This window comes from Halichoerus grypus, chromosome 8 (genome assembly GCF_964656455.1).
Source record: "Halichoerus grypus chromosome 8, mHalGry1.hap1.1, whole genome shotgun sequence".
NCBI classification, from domain to species: domain Eukaryota; kingdom Metazoa; phylum Chordata; class Mammalia; order Carnivora; family Phocidae; genus Halichoerus; species Halichoerus grypus.
Genome location: NC_135719.1, coordinates 34,604,702 through 34,619,643, shown reverse-complemented (window position 1 = coordinate 34,619,643; position 14,942 = coordinate 34,604,702). Strand labels below are relative to the sequence as shown.

General features: G+C 37.6%; 1 protein-coding gene across 7 annotated transcripts in view; it reads left to right on the top strand.

The window, feature by feature from the left end:
• Positions 1 to 14,942, top strand: part of HERC2 (HECT and RLD domain containing E3 ubiquitin protein ligase 2) — a 245,212-nt gene that overhangs the window by 199,198 nt on the left and 31,072 nt on the right. For all 7 annotated transcript variants that reach the window (XR_013450354.1, XM_078079011.1, XM_078079010.1 and 4 more), the window contains exons 71-79: positions 779 to 886; positions 1,716 to 1,847; positions 2,496 to 2,654; positions 2,740 to 2,858; positions 3,456 to 3,581; positions 4,042 to 4,197; positions 4,612 to 4,727; positions 4,827 to 5,025; positions 9,018 to 9,232. Coding sequence is in view for 6 of the 7 variants with exons in the window: in XM_078079011.1 (XP_077935137.1) it covers positions 779 to 886; positions 1,716 to 1,847; positions 2,496 to 2,654; positions 2,740 to 2,858; positions 3,456 to 3,581; positions 4,042 to 4,197; positions 4,612 to 4,727; positions 4,827 to 5,025; positions 9,018 to 9,232 (1,330 nt within the window). In the remaining variant the exon portion in view is untranslated. The remainder of the gene's footprint in view (positions 1 to 778; positions 887 to 1,715; positions 1,848 to 2,495; positions 2,655 to 2,739; positions 2,859 to 3,455; positions 3,582 to 4,041; positions 4,198 to 4,611; positions 4,728 to 4,826; positions 5,026 to 9,017; positions 9,233 to 14,942) is intronic.

The window sequence follows — 14,942 nt, the reverse complement described above, 5'->3', positions numbered from 1 at the left end:
GATGGGTTAGCCTGGTGATAGGTATTGAGGAGGGCACGTTCTGCATGGAGCACTGGGTGTTATGCACAAACAATGAATCATGGAACACTATATCAAAAACTAATGATGTAATGTATGGTGATTAACATAACAATAAAAAATTAAAAAACAAAACATACCCAGGCAAGAACACCATAGACACTCACTGTCCCTACCCATGTTTGGCAGTTTTTTTCATAAACACTTCTCAATTAGTTGTTTGCCTTTATTTTCAGAGCCCTGGGATCATTGTCTTTTATAATTTTGTGTGGTTTTTTATAGCTGCTTTGAAAGAAGGATTTGCTAACCTCTTCTTTCTACCATAACCTAGGTCCTGCCCTTCATTAATTCTTTTGTAAGCTAATTTGTCCAAAGAAGACTCTAGATCGAAGCTTAAACGTTTGATGAATATTTCAAATGGCATTTTAAATGTGTGTGTGTGGGGGGAAATAATAAAGCTTGGTCTGCCAATGAAAATTTGCCCAGAAGTGAGAGCATAAAATGAATTAGCCAAGCAGAAGTTTCTTCTTGGCCTTTCCATCACTGTTGAAGTCTTCTGTGGGAGACAGGGTGAGGGGAAAGGGGCAGTTAGTCTTAGATTCTTGTCTTTGAGGTCAGTTCTTTCTGCCTTTCTGCTTTTCATTAGCTGTTAAACATCATTTTAGTCTCATTGTTTCTGTGTGGTGTGTTGTGGCTTATGGCCTTGGCTGTGGTACGTCAGTTGGGAGTAAACACTGTTTTGTGCTCATTTGACCTCCAGGGGCGGAAGGACTCAGGGTGGAGTTTGACCGGCAGTGCTCTACAGAGAGGCGCCACGACCCTCTCACAGTCATGGACGGTGTCAACAGGATTGTCTCCGTGCGGTCAGGTGTGAAGGAGGGTTGAGCAGGACGCTGTCTGCTTGCCTTCATAAAATAGAACTGTTAACTTACTAAACAGAATGCTACTGCTTCATTCTTATGTGACACTTAAGGATGGGACAATAAGCTATTTTGCTGCAAAATACAGTAGGTTTTATCTGCCTCTTTCTGATACTTTCAGTAAGATAATTACACTAGTTGTTTCTGCACCTCACCAGTGATGGGTGGGATTACAGGTTTCCTGTTGGGTCCTTGGGACACAGGCAGTCTGGGAAGCCCAGTTTCACCCAGATAGTTAGAGATGGTGCTGTAAGACATGTGGGAGTACCAGGCTTGTGCAAGGTAGAGGTTGATGTATGAGAAAGCTGCCTACAGGGACTCAGTTGATAATTGATTCAGTGAGGGCTGGGCTCAGGTTTTTTGTAAAATTGTACCCTCTCTGGGGAAAGCTGGGGCTCTTTATCCTGTTTCCTGGGGAACTGCCATCATATAAGACCTTCCCCTGGAAACTTCCCTATAAGCCCTTGACCTGGTGTGTGTGCTGGCTGACTTTGCTGTCCTCTCACACTATATTGTAGTTATGTATGTGTGTTTCCATCAGGCAGTGCCTACCTGTCCGCAGTTTCCCTAGTATTTGGTATAGGGTGTATGGAAGGACAGTATGTATTAAATGTTACTCACTAGGAGTAGTATGAACTCAAATTTGGGAGAACTTGGGTTGGAGGAGCCAGCTGTTCTTCAGATACAGTGTAGATGATTTTGCTTTGTATCTAAAGAAGTTTGTGTTGATCACATGATGGAGAGAACCCAACCCCAGGGCCTACTTTTCTCTACTAGGCCGAGAATGGTCTGACTGGTCCAGTGAGCTGCGCATCCCAGGGGATGAGTTGAAGTGGAAGTTCATCAGTGATGGGTCTGTGAATGGGTGGGGCTGGCGCTTCACAGTCTATCCCATCATGCCAGCTGCAGGTAAGGGGGGGGCCTGGCGGCATCCAAGTCCTGATGACTCAAGCAAGGTGGACACACAAACCATTTTCATTTAGTACTTCATAGTCTGCCTTCTCCTGATGTGTTGGGAGCCAGCCCTGCCCAAGGCCCCACTGCAGTGATGATCAGAACTGCCAAAGAGCCACCTCAGCAGTCTAGTGGTTAGGGTGTTAGCAGTCCATCACCTAATGGGAAAGGAGTTATTGCTGGTTGCACTTCTTTTGTTTGTTTGTTTGTTTTAAAGATTTCATTTGTTTATTTGAGAGAGAGAAAGAGAGCAAGAGTGGGGGCTGGGGCAGTGGGAGAGGGACAGATAGACTCCCTGCTAGCAGAGAGCCCAACACAGGGCTCTACCCAGGCCTGGGATCATGACCTGAGCCGAAGGCAGACACTTAACTGACTGAGCCACCCTGGCACCCTGCTGGTTGCACTTCTTAAGCTGTTTGATTTTCAGATAAAATGTCAGTGTACAGAGTGTAGTTGTGACACAGACAGTGGCAGGACCATGGCAGCTCTGTAACCACAGCGTCCGGGTAGACAACGTCCACTGGCTCAGATTTGTGTAGGTCTCCTTGTGGGATAGCCCTCATCCTGTTCAACACAGGGACATTTACAGCGCTCATTTCTCAGGCCCTAAAGACCTCCTTTCCGATCGCTGCGTGCTCTCCTGTCCATCCATGGACTTGGTGACATGTCTGTTAGACTTCCGCCTCAACCTCACCTCAAACAGAAGCATTGTCCCTCGCCTCGCAGCGTCGCTGGCAGCCTGTGCACAGCTGAGTGCCTTAGGTAAATAGCACCTTGATTATCTTGTCTGTTGTACTTGGTGGGAAAAATGGCCAAGCTTCTGATACGTTCTGTCTGCTCATTTTAGCTGCCAGTCACAGAATGTGGGCCCTTCAAAGACTGAGGAAACTGCTCACAACTGAATTTGGGCAATCAATTAACATAAACAGGCTACTTGGAGATAACGATGGGGAAGCAAGAACTTTGGTATGGAACATTAAATTACAGTTTCTAGATGTTTGACCTTTGGGAATATAATGTTGCTTAAATAATTTAAACTTTTAAATCACTGAGAAGAGTTGAGAAATTCTACATAAGAATAAGGCCACCTTTGTCCCATCCAGACCCCTTTATGTTGCTCCATATACTGAGTGCAGACTGGCTTGTGATTTTTGGAGACAGAGATGTGTCAATGGCTGTGAGCATAGGATTGTGTCTGTTAGACTTTGCAACAAGTCTGGCTCACAACATCCCTTTGTTTTTGCTGTATGAGGTAGTTACTGTTGAAAGGATGCTTGATCTTAACCATCTTAGGAGATGGGACTTTGTGAGCCGGAAAGGGACTGGTTTCCTGCAAGTGGCTATACTGAAATCGAGACCAAGCATTCTGAGGTGAATTTTCAAGCTTTTATTTTTAATTTTAGTGTTCATCAAACCTATTTGAAAAATACCAATACACCTTTTTTTAGGGCAAATAGTACCAACAAAACAAAACATTTGGCTCATAGAAACAAAACACCTACTTCCCCTACATTTTGGATTGCTTTGCTATCCAAAGGAAATAATTTTGTTTTTTTTTTTTAGAGTTTTACAGGTAGTGCTCTTGCTGCTTTGGTAAAAGGCCTTCCAGAAGCTTTGCAAAGGCAGTTTGAATATGAAGATCCTATTGTAAGAGGTGGCAAGCAGCTGCTCCACAGCCCATTCTTTAAGGTAATGCTTGACTTGCTTTCAAGTGATGAGGAGAGCCACCAAGAGTGGTCCTGTGTAGTGCATTGCATTTCAGGCCCCCTTGAGGACAGATACAGGTATTGCTGAAGTTGAATATGAAAAATGTCCAGAAATGACTATGTGACTTAAGCCCTTAATACTTTAACCAAGTATTAGTGTACTTTGAGATGCTTGACTTAGCCAGCAAGTATTGTAGCAGTTGTCAGATCTGAGGTCCTGTGTGTCAGGTGCATCACTAAGGGCTGGGTAGGAATAATCCACATCACTGGTGATGGTGAAATACTTGCTTTGCACATGGCAGTCAGCCTGGAATAAGGAGTTCCTGAATGAGGACTCACAGAAACCCTATAATGGTGTCTGTCTTTAGTATGCAGTACTGGAGAAGTGGAATGTTAGCTGCATTTCTGAGCTTCCTTGTGTTACTAATTTTTGGTTGCTGCAGGTACTGGTCGCTCTTGCTTGTGACCTGGAACTAGACACTCTCCCCTGCTGTGCTGAGACGCACAAGTGGGCTTGGTTCCGAAGGTACTGCATGGCCTCCCGTGTTGCTGTGGCCCTGGACAAAAGAACACCATTGCCACGTCTTTTTCTTGATGAGGTATTGCATGTTATTTTTAAATCACTTTTGGAATGTAAAAACATTTTCCTTTTTCAGCTGTTGTATAAAAAGATGCCAATATTATGAGACAGAGCAACATTCTCTTACAAAGGAGTACCATAAAGAAAAAAGCACACAGGTGAAAATGAATAAACAGATACTGTGAATTTCAGTTAAAGTTTATTTTTAGTAAACTAAAGATATAATGGTATTATAAAGATATGTTAGATATTTTCAAATATCTTAGACTTGATATAATCATATTAGTTTTGCTTATTAACTATAAAAATCACAATGTTGATGTTGGCATTCTCTCAGATTGTTAGATGGGGATTATTCCTGTTTTTTTATCTTATTTCTTTTATTTTTGAGAGATGAGTGTTTGATTGATAATCTCATAATAATGTTGTCTAGGTGGCTAAGAAAATTCGTGAGTTAATGGCAGACAGCGAACACATGGATGTTCTCCATGAGAGCCACGACATTTTTAAAAGAGAGCAAGATGAACAACTTGTGCAGTGGATGAACAGGTTATTATATCAGAACCAAGAATAATGTTGTATACTGGAGAAAGGTGTTTCATGTGCACTTCTTTCCCACGTCAGTTGTTCACTTAATGTTTGTTGTAGGCGACCAGATGACTGGACTCTTTCTGCTGGTGGCAGCGGAACAATTTATGGATGGGGGCATAATCACAGGGGACAGCTTGGGGGCATCGAAGGTGCAAAAGTTAAAGTTCCCACTCCATGTGAAGCCCTTGCAACTCTCAGGCCTGTGCAGCTAATTGGAGGAGAACAGACTCTCTTTGCAGTGACAGCTGATGGAAAGGTAAGGGTACATTTTCTGTGTCATACTGACATTAAAACTAAGAGACTGCTATGGCTAGAGTGCATCGTTGGGTCCACGGTATGTATAAGGATTCTATATTGAAACATTATCTCAAGGTTAATAGTACTCATGGTGTGCTGGAGGCAGTCACCATTCTAAATATTTCTGTATGATCTTCAATGTGTTCTATAACTTCGTAGTTTTTATTTTGAAATACAGCATACATAAAAAAGTGTACTGTTTGCATATCAATAATACCTTAGAGTACTCCTTTTTTGTTAGCTATTGTAATGCTCTTTTAAAAAATTAATTGCTGTTAGTATGATGAAATGGTTGATATTTATATATTGACTTTATGTCTGGTGACCTTCTACTTTTTTCATATCCTATATGTCAGGATTTCTTGTATCGTCTTTATAGAGAGTCATCTGTAAATTTTGTTCCTTTTCAGTTCATTTCTCTTTTATTTTTTTTCCTTTTGTGTGGAGGAAAGGAAGCTCATTGTGCTGGGTAGGAGTTGTGGTATAATATTGAGCAGGGTTGGTAGTCGTGGGCTTGTTCTTGTCTTAATCCAGGCTGCAAAGCAAACGCTGATTGAATATTTCACACACTTACTATGAGATTTTGGTGGATGCTTTGTATGAGATTAAGGAAATTTCTTTCTCCTTCTACATTTAAAAAACCATTTCTATTTATGTATTCTCCTTTAGTGGATTCATGTAGTGAATTGGATTAATTGGTTTTCTTATAGTAAACCCCTTGCATTCTTTGGAGAAACCCAACTTGGTCAAGATTTGTTTTATTTTTTGGTTTGTGTTTGTGAATATCTTGTTTGGGATTTTTGGGAGCTCCAAGATCATGAATGCGATCATTATAATGTTCCTGTCTTATACACTCCTTGTTTGGTTTTGATACTCTATTATTTATCTGTTTAACTTACAACAATTAACTTAAATACACATTTATTAACTTGCAGTTTCTCTGGGGCAGGACTCTGGAGGTGACTTAGCTTGATCCTCCCTCCCAGGATCTCTCACCAGGCTGCAGTTGCCTCAAGGCTGTACTGAGGATTCAGTTCCTCATGAGTGGTTGGTCGAGGCTGTCTTCAGTTCTTTGCCACCTCACGTGTGCAGCTGGCTTCATCAGAACAAGCAAGGGGGATGGGGCAAGAGAGAGTGATAGCAAGACCAAGTCACAGTCTTTTTTTTTTTTTTAATTTTTTTATTGTTATGTTAATCCCCATACATTACATCATTAGTTTTAGATATAGTGTTCCATGATTCATTGTTTGTGCATAACACCCAGTGCTCCATGCAGAACGTGCCCTCCTCAATACCCATCACCAGGCTAACCCATCCTCCCACCCCCCTCCCCTCTAGAACCCTCAGTTTGTTTTTCAGAGTCCATCGTCTCTCATGGTTCTTCTCCCCCTCCGATTTCCCCCCCTTCATTCTTCCCCTCCTGCTATATTCTTCTTCTTCTTTTTTTCTTTCCAAGTCACAGTCTTATGTGACCTAATCCAAAAGTGACAGTCCATTCCTGTTGCCATGTTCTGTCCATTAGAATTGAGTCACTAGGTGTAGCCCATGTTCAAGGAGAAGGGATTACACAGGGTGGGAATCAGGGACCCTGGGAACCACATCAGAAGTTGCCTGCCAAGAGTATCAAGATTGTGCTAGTCTCATTAAGAAGAGTTGAAGTATATCCTTCTCTTTCTCTTCTCTGGAGAATTCTGTGTCTTTTAGTTGTTTCCTGGTTATTTTAACATGCATTAGTAAAATCTGAAGTGAATTAGTATTTCTGTCCTCCTCCCAAATAATACAAATACTGATCTTTTGTTATCCTGTGTTTTGGCGCAAACCCATTAGGGAATGATAGGCGTTATTATTTTTGTTGTTGTTATATATAGACCCAAGTTTTTTTTCCAGATTTACCCAACGTGGTATACATCTTTGTCACATTGTTTCTTATGTCTCAGACCTTACATCTTTAATCATTTTTCTTCTACTTTAAGCATGTATTTTCGGTTTTCTTTAGTGAGGGTCTTTTGTTGGTTAATCCTCAGATTGTTTTTGTTTACTTGAATATGTCTTTATTTTGTCCTTTTTCTAAAGTAAGCGTTGCAGACATTTTCTGTAAAGGTCACAGTAGTATTTTTAGCTACATGGGTCATATGGTCTCTGTTGCAATAAGCAGCCTGTGAACAATATGTAAATGAATGTATGTGTCTGTGTTCCAATAAAACTTTATTTACAAAAGTAGATGGTAGGACCTGATTTGGCTCATGGGCCATAATTTGCTAACCCCTGTTCTAGAGTATAAAATTTTCAGTTGACTTATTTTCAGTCTTCCTGTTAAAAGCTAAATTTTTCTGGTTTTTGGCCTTCATTGTTGCTAATGAGATGTCAGCGGTCAGACTAATTTTTACCCAAATGAAGGTAATGAATCTTTTCTCTGTGGCCGCTTTTAATATCTTTCTTTAGTGAGCTACAGTTTTGCTAGGATATATTTTTATTTTTATTTTTTCTGCCTTTTTTATTTTACTATGTTTTTGCCAGGTGATAAGGGATGGGAGAGGGGGGCTTTCTGGCTCTTGAGAAGTGAATTTTCAGTAACTCTGGTAAATTCTTAGACTTTTTTTTCCCAGTGTTGCTTCTCTCATATTCTCTGTGCGATCTCTACCTGAAACTGTGAGTTCTGATTGATGTTTGAGTCAAAGGGTCTGTCTTTTGTATCTCTAACACCTTCTTTCATGTTTCTTCTTTTCTTTGTGTTTCTGTGCTGTATGCTAGAGAATATCTTCAGACCCATCTTCTCGTTCTGTAATCTCTTCTTCACCTGTTTATGATCTGCTGTTAAATATATGTGGGTTTTTTATTTCAGTTACTATCTTTTTAATTCCTGGAAGTCCTGCTTTGGGTAATTTTGCACTTTCTTATTCCTTGGGGGATACCTTCCAGCTTTATTTCTCTAAACTTAATATTGGACTGTGGTTCTGCTGACTCTCACTGATGGTATCTTCTTTCAACTATGAGCTGACCATTTTCCTTGGAAGATTTTATGTAGAAATTCTTTAAGGCTTAGTTTGAAATCACTCGTCAAAAGAGAATTTATAACCCTGGGGTACTACCAGTCTAAGACATTGTAAATTAAATTCTTTAAGGAATTTACGCCAAATGTAGCATAAATTCAGGCTGAAAACCAATCTAATGACAAGCTTTTGTGGTGATGAATTCTCAGGAGAGATTTCCCCCATCTAATTCAGTGCTAAGATTGAGAAAGGGAACTTGCTTTGTTGTTTTCTTCTTAGTTCTCGTTCACAGTTGGCCCACTGGAGCCTCACCTTTCTAGTCTCCTTTTAGGCTTTGGCACTTTACCCCTGACACCCTGTGTGCTAAAGATTCTCAAAACCTTCCCAGGGGACACTGGCTTTAGGGCTCATCTATCAACCCGAGTTCTTGGTTTCATTTCCTGTTTTAGTCCTTGAGGTTTCCTTACTCTTGTGTCAGTGCAGCAATGCATTTGAAACAGTATGAAACAACATTTAAGTTTTTATAGGAGGGATGTTTGATATGCATTTGGAAAAGGCAGTCTGTTTAAAAAAAAAAAAAAAAAGATAAACCTTGTGTCCTGAAATAATTTCCCACCGAGAATGAAAGAAAAATAGTGTATTCTACTGTGTGATTTATATGCTGCCTTGCTGAAATACTAAATATATTTAAGTTTTTCTATGAGTGTTATCATCAGGGATTTGTTCCAGGGAAGAGATCTTCTTTTCAAAAATTTGGGATTTCTAATAGTCATAATTATTTCTTTCATTTTTAGAGTTTTAATAAAGCACAAAAAATGTTATAAACATTCCTGTGATTTTTAATTTTTAATTTCATTTCTCTGTGGTAAAAATGTCTAGAGCACTGATTGAGCTGGTTGATTACTAAAATATAGGGATAAATTTAGATAAAAACCTGATATTTATATTTTTCTTGTCTTAGCTGTATGCCACTGGATATGGTGCAGGTGGCAGACTAGGAATTGGAGGGACAGAGTCGGTATCTACCCCAACATTACTTGAATCCATTCAGCACGTGTTTATTAAGAAAGTAGCTGTGAACTCAGGAGGAAAACACTGTCTTGCCCTCTCTTCAGAAGGAGAAGTTTACTCTTGGGGTGAGGCAGAAGATGGAAAGTTGGGGCATGGCAACAGAAGGTATTATATGAAAACAACATTTTCGATGTTATCCTTTCCTTTTCTTGTTTGTTTGAATTCTTGTGTAATGTATTAGCACTTTGTTTTTCAGAACAATGTTTATAATAATCTACTCAAGTTAAATGTTAATGACTCATTTGGCAGAAATAAGTTCGTGTTCCAATGTGTGGCCTTGCCTACATGAACCTCCTATTTGAGGGGAAATTCAATTCTGAACTTTTGACTTTTAAGTACTAAGTATGTTGAGCTTCTCTTTGCCCTTCTCCCCAAGTTTCCTTCCTCTGATTCTGAGTAATTCACTGAATCACAGTAGGCACTTTGGTAACATATGTGATACTAAAGCTGTAAATACAGAGGAAATGGAAGGGGACACACAAATGACAGTATTTTTTAAACAAAGCAACCAGACCCTCTAGTTTTTAAAAATTGATGGGAACTACCTGCCCAGTTGGAGTACAAGGACCTTCATTACAAATAACTTAGAGCACCAGACTAAATATATAAAATCGCAGCCCTAAAGATATTGGATAAGAAGCAGTAAAGATATACACAGTGATCTGCAGAGGTGAATACTGAAACAGTCACTTGCGTATGAGGAGAATAACTGAGAGGCCAAGGAACAAACCACCCAAAAGGATTAGAAGGAATGGTCCGTAGAGCTCACAGAGGGCAGATGATAGACCTTGCTTCCAAAACCTCATAATTCCCAGGGCATTGGTTAGAGGACTAAGAATGATGTTGCACAAAAGTGGGGAAAAAAATTAAACATAGATTGTGTTGCTCTGATCCTGCCAATAAAGCTTAAAAGCAAGACCTGAAGGGATTATAGTATTTACAAGGAACCATAAACTCAAGAATATCTTTATGAATACAAACATATCAAGCATTCAGCAAGATTAACTTTACAGTGTTCTATATCCCATCAGAAATTATCAGGCATGTGTCTCTTTAATAAATAGTGTTGGGAAAATTGTATATTCAAATGCAAAAGAATGAAATTGGATCCCTGGTGTACACCACTTTCAAAAATGAACTCAAAATGGATTAAAAACTTAAATGTAAATGTAAGACCCGAAGCTATAAAACTCCTAGAAGAAAACATAGGTAAAAAGCTCCTTGACATTGGTGTTTGCAATGATTTTTTGGCTATGACACTGAAAGTGTAAGCCCCCAAAGCAAAAATAAACAAGTAGGACTGCATCAAACAACAAAAGAAACAATCAACAAAATGAAAAGGCAATCTGTAGAATAAGAGAAAATATTTGCAAACCTATAACTGGTAAGGAATTAATGGAGAAAATGTGTAAGGAACTCATATAACTCAATAGCAAAAAATAACCTGATTAACAAATGGGCAAAGGACCTGAAAAGACATTTTTTCCAAAGAATACATACATATGACTCATAGGTACATGAAAAGTTTCTCAACATCACTAATCATCAGGGAAATGCAAATCAAACCCACAATGAGATATTACCTCACATCTGTTAGAACGGCTGTTATTAAAAAGAAAAGAAATAGGAAGTGCTGGTGAGGATGTGGAGAAAAGGGAAACTTTGTACACTGTTGGTGGGAATATAAATCGTTGCAGCCACTATAGAAAAATACAGAAAAAGGTAAAAAAAAAAAAAAAAAGAACTACCATCTGATCCAGCAATCCCTCTTCTGGGTATATATCTGAAGGAAATAAAATCATTGTCTTAAAAGGATCTGCACTCCCATGTTCAGTGTGGCATTGTTTACAATAGCCAAGACATGGAAACAACCTAAGTGTTCGTCAGTACATGAATGAATAAAAAAAAATGTGGGGTGGGGTGTGTGTGTGTGTGTGTGTGTGTGTGTGTGTGTGTGTGTGAATATTATTCAGCCATAAAAAAAGAAATCCTGGTATTTGTGATAACTTGGATGAACCTTGAGGACATTATCCTAAGTGAAATGAACCAGAGAAAGACAAAACACTATGATCTCACTTATATGTGAAATCTAAAAAAGCTGTACTCATAGAAATAGAGTAGATTGGTAGTTGCCCTGGGCTCAGGGTTGGAGATTTGGAGATGTTGACAGAGTGTACTAACTTCCACTTACAAGGTGAATAAGTTCTGGGGATTTAATGTACAGCATAGTGACTATAGTTAACAATACATTTTATTGTATCCTTGAAAGTTGTTAAGAAAGAGTAGATCTTAAATGTTCTCACCACACAAAAAAATTATTAGGTAATGGATTTGTTAACTAAACTTACTGTGGTAATCATTTTGTAATGTATACATGTATCAAATCATCATACACCTTGAATTTATATAATTTTATATGTCAGTTATATCTCAAAGCTATAAAAAAATTATCAGACACACAAAAGAGCAGGAAAATACAGCCCATATAAGGAGAAAAATCAATTAAAACTGACCCAGAAATGATATCAGTGATAGAATTACTAGATAAGAATATTAAAACAGTATTTTAACCACATGCCTAGATCTTTAAGAAACTTGAGGGAAAACTTGAACATGTTAGAGACTGAAAGATATTTAAATGGTTTAATCAAAGTCCTAATGATGAGAAATATGTCTGAAATGGAAAGTACAGTGCATGTTTAATACAGATTAATGTATAATCTGTTTAATACAGATTAATGTATATGTATATACAGTGGTTTTTTTTTTTAAAGATTTTATTTATTTATTTGTCAGATTGAGAGAGAGAGAGAGAGGGAACATACAAGCAGGGGAACGGCAGGCAGAGGGAGAAACAGGCTCCCCGCCAAGCGGAGAGCCCAATGTGGGACTCGATCCCAGGACCCTGGGATCATGACCTGAGTGGAAGGCAGCCGCTTTAACCGACTGAGCCACCCAGGCGTCCCTATATACAGTGTTTAATACAGATTAAACATTGCAGAAGAAAAGATCAATGAACTTGATGACCTAACAATAGAAACTGAAACACAGAAATGAAACACACATACATAAAATTAACATAGCATCAGTGAATTGTGGATACACAGCTTCAGGTGGCCTATTATATGAATAATTTGGAGTCACCAGAGGAGGATGGGGGGATTTTGAGACATAATGGCTGAAAAATGTCCAAATTTGATGAAAACTATAAACTCACAGATTCAAGAAGATCAAAGAACTTCAAGCAAAAGGAACATGAAGGAAACTTAACAAGGCACATCATAATCAAATTGCTCAATACTGTTGATAAAGAGAAAAAAAAAATCATAAAAGCAGCTAGAGGGAAAAATATATATATACAGGAAAAAAGATAAAGGATGACAACAAATTCCTTACAGAAAACAATGCAAGCTAGAAGACAGTAGAGGTACTGAAAGTAAAAATAACTGTCAACCTAGAATTTGTTTACTCTATGAAAATATTTTTTCAAGAATAAAATTGAAGTCGACTCATTCAGACATACAAAAGCTGAGAGAATTCAACACCTGCAGACCTGCACAACAAAAATGTTAAAGGAATTACTGCAAATAGAAGGAAAGTTATATCAGATGGAATTAGGATTCTATACGAATGAATGAGGAAATTGCTACATGGGTTAATTAATATCATGACTTTTTCCTTATTGTATCAATATTTTCAAGAGATAATTGAATATTTCAAGGATATAATAAAGATGAATTGAGATACATAGAAGTAAAATATGTAGCAGTAATATAAGGGAAGGCAGCAGCAACACAGAGGCTTGGGGGTAGGAAATAGAAGTATGCCATTGTGATGTTCTTATACTATACATGATGTAGTATATGACTTCAGATTAAACTGTAATGGAGAGGTATTCTACACACCCTAAACCAAACATTAATATAATGCAACAAAAAGCTTTACTTGATAAACCAACAAAGAAGTTAAAGTGAAATTGTAAAACATACTCTAAAGAAGAAAAAATAGAGTAAACAGATGGGACAAATAGGAAAAAGATAGCAAGATGTAGATATAAGCCAAAATATATTAACAATAACATCAAAGAGAAATGGTTTAAGCATTCCAGTTAAAGTCAGAGGTTGTCAGAATGGATATAAAAGCAAGATCAAACATATTTTTAAAACTAATTTTCAGTACTAGACAAATAGATTAAAAGTAAAAAGATGGAAAAATGTATACCATGTTAACACTAATCAAAACAAAGTTGGTATGCTTGTATTAATATCATACAAAGTAGATTTCACAGCAAAGAATATTGAGAGGGATAAAAAGGGTCAATTAGTAATGATGAAGTGGTCAGTCATCAAGGGGACATAATAATCCTAAATGTTTACACAACTAATGATAGACCTTCTGAATACATGAAATTAAACAAAATGATAGAGTTGCAGGGAGAAATAGACAAATCCACAGTTACAGTTGGAGATTTTAATGCCCTTCCTTCAATAACTGATAAAACATGTAGATAGAAAATCTGTCAGAAGACTTAACTCAGTCAACCAGCTTCATCAAGTAGCCATTTATAGTATGAACACTCGATTTAGCAAAAGCACTGTCTTTTCAACTACATATGGAACAACTACCAATATAGACCATAATTTGGGCCAGAAACAAATCACATACATCAAGAGTACTCAAGCCATATAAAGTATATTCTCTGACCCTAATGGAATTAATTAGAAACCAATAACAATAAAATCTCTGGGAAATCTTCCAAATACCTGGAAGGTAAATAAAACCTTTTAAAATAACTGGTCAAAGAGGGAATCAGAAGGAAATTAGAAATGACTTTGACCTGAGTGAAAATGTAAACAGAATATAAAAATTTATGTGATCCAGCAAAGGCAGTACTTAGGAGATTTATAGCGTGAAATGCCTTTTTTTTTAATTATAAAAGAAACATGGTTTTTAATGACTTTGGTTTCTACCTTAAGACACTAGAATAAGAAGGACAAATGCAACACAGAATAAACAGAATAAAGGAAATAAGGAAGATCAGAGTGAGAATCCATGAAATAGAAAATAGAACAAGAGAGAAAAATCAAAGAAAACAAAAGTTTTTTGAGAAAGTCAGTATAAAAACCTCCCTCTAGACTGATCAAGAAAAAAAAGATTATACAAATTATAGCAATATCAGGAATGAGGGAGTTTCATCACTGCGGATATACAGCTATTAAAAAATGAAATATAATGAACATCTTTATGCCAACAAATGCAACTTTTTAGATGAAATGGACAAATTCCTCAAAGGACACACACTCTTGAAAGCTCACTCAAGAAGAAATAGGTGACTCAGATAGCTTTGTGTCTATTTAAGTAATTGAATTTCCCACAAAGAAATCTCCAGAAACAGGTGATATGATTTCTGCCACATGTATAAGTAACAGATAATACCAATTCTTAACAAACTATTTTAGAAAATTGAGGAGGGAATTCTCCCCAACTCTCTTTTGTGTACAGCTTTAGTCTTATACCAAAACCAGACTCAGACAATTAATAGGGAAATACAGACCAATATCCTTCATGAAAGTAGATGTAAAAATTCTTAACATTTTAGAAAATCAAATCTGACAATATAAAAGGATAATACACCATGACCAAGTGAGTTTTAGGTCAGAAATTGCAGAATTGGTTTTTAACATTGGAAAATGAATCAAGTAAAAAAGAAAAACCATATGATCATCTTGTAGATGAAGGAAGGAAAAGCATTTGACAAACTTCAACATCTGTTTCTGACAAACAACTTTCACCAATCTAGAAATAAAAGAGAACT